Consider the following 5,024-nt stretch of genomic DNA (forward strand, 5'->3'; position numbering starts at 1 on the left):
CGGCTGTGTGGCTGCCCTGGGAGCTGCACAGGCAAGGGCAGGCAGCAAACTCCTGCCTCAAAAGACCTGTGTCCTCAAACCAGCCCGGAGGGAGGGGGAGGCTGTGGGTGGAGGCCGAGGCCGTGGGTGGGCAGCGGCTCGCGGCGGCTCGCGCTTCGTTGCACGCTTCTCGAGTCTGTCTTCTCATCAGGTGTTCTATCTCTTTTTTTGCTTTGTGCACCGTTTGTGCAGGCGATCATACGTACATCTAATATTCTGTATTTCACACCAGGAGCGTGTCACTGGTGAAAAGGAGGTGTCTCTGGGCCACGTTCAGTATGGCGGGGGTGAGGATGTTCCTAGTGAAGCTGCCTCCCTTCTCTTGTGAACTACGGCCTAAGGGATCTTCAACAGCCAAGGAGACAAGACGAGGCATCACCATTCCTTTAATGTCTCCAAAGGGGAGGAAGACGAAAAGGCGTCATGTATTAGACTGTCTGAAACAATCTTCTCCTTCATATGGATGAAAGTCTGTGTCCGTCTCACTGGAATTTGACTTTACAGCTCTAGAAAGAAATCTGTTTTGAATCTGGTGTCTACACCACTGAACTCTTCCTCGCAGACAGCTGTAATTAAACAGAACTGAACACTATGCAAATATTGCAGTAATTCATTCTTCTAAGTGTAAACAAAATGCAGTGTGTATTCCAGCATTCAAAGCATGTTCCTGTTATTCTACAGATGCAATACCACTATTATTTCCTTTCAAGATCATAGATTTGATATTACTGCCTTTCATGTTAATAATTTTTACTTTGACTACAGTCAGGGAAGACCAAAGTCTTTTATGTCTATTTAATCTGACTTTGTCTAGTAACAGAAAACACTTTTACCTCATTTTACTAAGAAACCAGCAAATAATTAGTTTTTATACTTCCTAGTTTTAGTGTGTTACCAATAAGTTAAGCCATACTCTCATCAAAGTCCCTGAAACACAGATTTAAAAACAGATCAAGTAAGTTTCCTGTATGGCCAATGCAATATCTGTACTCTAAATCCTGGCAGTTTAAAAATTATACAAATAATTTTCAGTATCTTAATCAGTATAATTACTTCATGTTTAAACAAATCTACTTTATCTTCCAGTTACTTGCCACCTTTGCTTGAAAAAGAACACAAATAAAACTGAAACTAGACCTTTGCTATTTATCAAGACTAGTGTCTGTACATCCCGGCTTGCTCACTGTGTCTGTTCTATGATCTGTTGCAAGGGATGGACACACCTTGAGATACTGTGCTCTGATAAAAATTAAAAATCACAAGGTTTTTTTACATTTGTCTGCACTCGCTGAATTTGCAAAACTGGAACTCTCGTAAGATTTGTAGTAAATTTTTTTGTTGCATTTCTATTGGTAGCATCATTTATCTTAATATGTTCAAAACTAATTTAAAATGTGCAGCGTCCAGGAGAAAGTAATTCCATCATCATCTGAAAATTTTCCTATCCTTACACACGGAAAAACTTCTTTACAGTTGGGGTGACAGAGCAGTGGCACGGGCTGCCCAGGGAGGCTCTGGAGTCTCCTTCTCTGGAGATTTTCAAAGCCCGCCTGGATGCAGTCCTGAGTAATGTGCTCTGGGCAATCCTGCTTTAGCAGGGGAGTTGGACTAGGTGAGCTCTAGAGGTCCCTTCCAACTCTGAAAATTCTGTGATTCTGTGATTCTTACACACCAGATAATAATTGTCAATTCAGTCAGTAATGGCTCCTTCCAATAAAGCTCCCCCTACAACAGTCTGGCCGTATTTTATAGAGCAGTTGCAATCTGAAGTACCAGGTCTGGGAAGACAAATTCCAGCCTGGGATGTGTAGACATAAGAAAATTGCTGGGGTTTTGCCATCCTGAAATCATCGGGCTGTTCAACTGAATAAATATTAGACATCTCCATGGGTGACTCCACCACTTCACCTGTAAAATGCTGTTGCATCAGCATCCTCATACTGGCCCAGTTTTCGTTCAGACTTGCCATATGTTGGCTGCAATTTAGGCCTGGAAATCCCAAGATATCTAAATAAGTAATATCACTTACTCTTTTGAATTCCATAATACTGCTGATTTTTCTTCTAAAATACCCTGGGTTTAGTTTACTGGTATTTATTCTGAGATCATCTTTATCACCTTGAAAGGCAAGAGATTATCTCCTTATCCTTAATTATCCTTTTAATCCTTCTGGTGTTTGTAATGTTAAAGGAACACTACTTAAAAATTTAACAAATATACAGAGTAGATTGTCTTAGAGACTGAAGGAATTTGGCCAGGAAGAAGGGTGAACTGGTGTGCTGTAGGGGCTATGATTCTGTTACCTTTAAGCTTACTCACAGAGAGAAGCGAACTGTATTTCTTAAAAGTGACATTAAACACTGACACCTCCCTTTTTAGTGGTGGTGGTGATGATGTAAGTAGCTCAGACAGTCTAAGAATATTAAAGAACAAGGTTTGAAAGGTGAGGTAGTATCTTTTATTGGACCAACCACTGATTCAGTAGATAATGCCACTTGAACCGTCTTTTTGAGCAATTCTGTATAGCACTAGAACTAATTTTTACCACGTAGCAATTTTTTAACTATTGTAATGTACTTTTAAAAAACCCACAAACTACATTCATGTTTATTCTATCTGCTTCTCATGTATGCCAGAAGAATACTTCCTTACCTTTTGGGAATAAGATCATACTGTATTTGCCCCAGTTTGTATTCTCAGACTTAGAAGCAGACGACTACAATGTGCGTAACTGTCAGTTGTGTGTATTGTTCTAGTTCAAACAAAGCGTTGATCAAGAGGGCTGCAGTCTGGCAAGACATGTAAGTGCTCGTTTTACATTTCAACGGTCACTCACACCTTAGTGTTCAGCATGTGTTTAAGTTTTTTTTGTTAGACCTGAATCCGTGTATGTAGTTGAGTACTGAAGTGCATATTCACTTAGGGTGAGCTTCACACTGTCACTGGCCATCGCACAGGTTCACGGGTACAAGGGCTGTCCCCTACACAGAGCATCATACACACACAGAGCATTGCACAGTTGAGTCCCAGCCCAGAATCAAGGTAGCCCACATAAAGAAACAATAATTAATACATGTAATTAATAATAGTTTTAAATATACACTATATCTATCTATTGAATTTTTTTATGAGTAGCATAGTTACTGAAAGAAGGACAACAAAATGTGAACAATAAGTACATCTGGACTGTTAAAATGAAAGAGAAACTGCAAACTTTCTCTTTTACGAAAGGAGACCTTCTCCAAGTTTGACGTTTTGTGTTTACCCAGATGTCTGAAGTTCTACTTTTTGCCCCAGTCCTTTTCGAATTCTCTTGCTAAGAATTCCTCCTCCTCCACCTCCTCAGCCCGCTTTCTCTCGCTCTCTAGCTCTGATATTCACTGTCTCCGTTCCTTCTCTGATCAGTGACCCTCAGATCTCTTTTGCGTTTCTACTTCACTCTTGTTTGTGAGGCTGTTGATAACGACTCTGTCTGTATTTCAGACTACGAAACTGTCATGTTGAGAGCTGCCAGTATAAATGTTTGTAAAGGAAAGTTTTTCCCACTGGGTTGAGAATTTGGGCCCTTGACTGAGGATCTCTGTTTCTGGACAGCAAATGCTGTCTTTGTGCCACTGGCTTCCCTCACTGCCTGGTGTGCTTTTCTTCACTCCAGCAGTATTAGATCAGTATTAGATTAGTATCTGTGGCAAAAAAAAAAAACAACAAAAAAACATACATTACTCACTTCTACTGATTGCCTTGTTACAAAATACTATTAACAGGAATATCAGTTAAATGGAAAATAGCCTATTTACATTCAGGGGAAAGTCATGAGTCCTTTTTTTCTGTAGTCACAAACTGGAAGTGATGAGCAGAAAAGTGAGCCTGAAGGAGGCAGAGACGAAGAGGTGATTACCGATTCAGCAACAAAGTCAAAGGCACATCCTCTAATAGCTGTGCTCAGACCGAGGGTGAAGAGGACTCGCTGCCCACACAGCCATTGCCTCACACAACAGAATTCCACAAGAAATTCCAGTCCTCCAGAAAATCTGCCGAGCAAGCAGCACGCCCAGAGTAATCAGCAACCCCAAACAATTAAAGGGCCAAATTCATCTCCGGTGTAACTGCAGTGAGGCAAGCAGCATTACACCAGAGATGTATTAGGAACCCAGAGCCTTGGCAGCTCTAAAAAAGCATTGCTAAATACTACTATTAGAGGAAAACCAATAAACACTCAAAGCTCAATCTATCTCCAACTGAACTGACCACATTTTTGGTCAGAGGTTAATGTTTACCTTGGCATTGAGGGGTGTCGTCTCCGGTTCCCCCTCGTCCCTTCCGGGCACACTTCCCCCCAAAGCCACCCTGGTGGATGTCATGCCGTGGCGGTTCCCGCTCTGGCAGGGTGGGTTGGCTGATGCTCCGCTCGCCCCCCTGCCCGGCGGCACCCACCCTGCTGCCTGTCCCCCTGCCTGGCGTGGCTGCAGGCGACGGCCCCCAGGCTGAGCGAGAGCCATGGGCTCATCAGGGGCTGGCACTTGTTAGACACCCAACACGGGAAAGGGCTGGGGTTAACCCCACCCCTCCATCCTTGGCGTTTTCTCTGTGTCCTAGTCTCGATTAGCCGGTAAGAGCTGCGGCGTGGTGTCTCAGCCAGCCGGCCGGGATGCCGCGCAGCCGCCCCAGAGCCCACGACTGCAGCCGGACTCGGCGGCATGGCTGCAATGGCCAGCCTCTTGGCAACAGCAGCAGGACAACCCGCTGTTGACCGCGCTTGTGACCACAGTCATTGTTAGAACTTAGTTTAATGATGAGCGTGGACACGGGTCCATCTTGTTTGGCTACGCTGTCCCAAAATGTGCTGAACTCGGCGTGTGCTTGCCTGCAAACGCAGCTGAGCCAGAGCTGTGTGTACACTGCGGCTGTGGGAAGATGTTCCCAGACCAACAGAGATGTGTTGGCAGAGAGCCCTGATGTGCTGTCAAAACTGTGCATCGACTGGT

At 43.8% G+C, this 5,024-nt stretch overlaps 1 protein-coding gene across 1 annotated transcript in view; it reads right to left on the reverse strand.

Moving 5' to 3' along the window:
• Nucleotides 1–4,538, reverse strand: part of ITM2A (integral membrane protein 2A) — a 15,923-nt gene extending 11,385 nt beyond the window's left edge. Inside the window, exon 1 of the mRNA XM_009881769.1 lies at nt 4,317–4,538. Coding sequence (XP_009880071.1) covers nt 4,317–4,538 — 222 coding nt within the window. The remainder of the gene's footprint in view (nt 1–4,316) is intronic.
• Between the last annotated feature and the right edge of the window lie 486 nt (nt 4,539–5,024).

This window comes from Charadrius vociferus, unplaced genomic scaffold (genome assembly GCF_000708025.1).
Source record: "Charadrius vociferus isolate BGI_N301 unplaced genomic scaffold, ASM70802v2 scaffold472, whole genome shotgun sequence".
In the NCBI taxonomy this organism is placed as follows: domain Eukaryota; kingdom Metazoa; phylum Chordata; class Aves; order Charadriiformes; family Charadriidae; genus Charadrius; species Charadrius vociferus.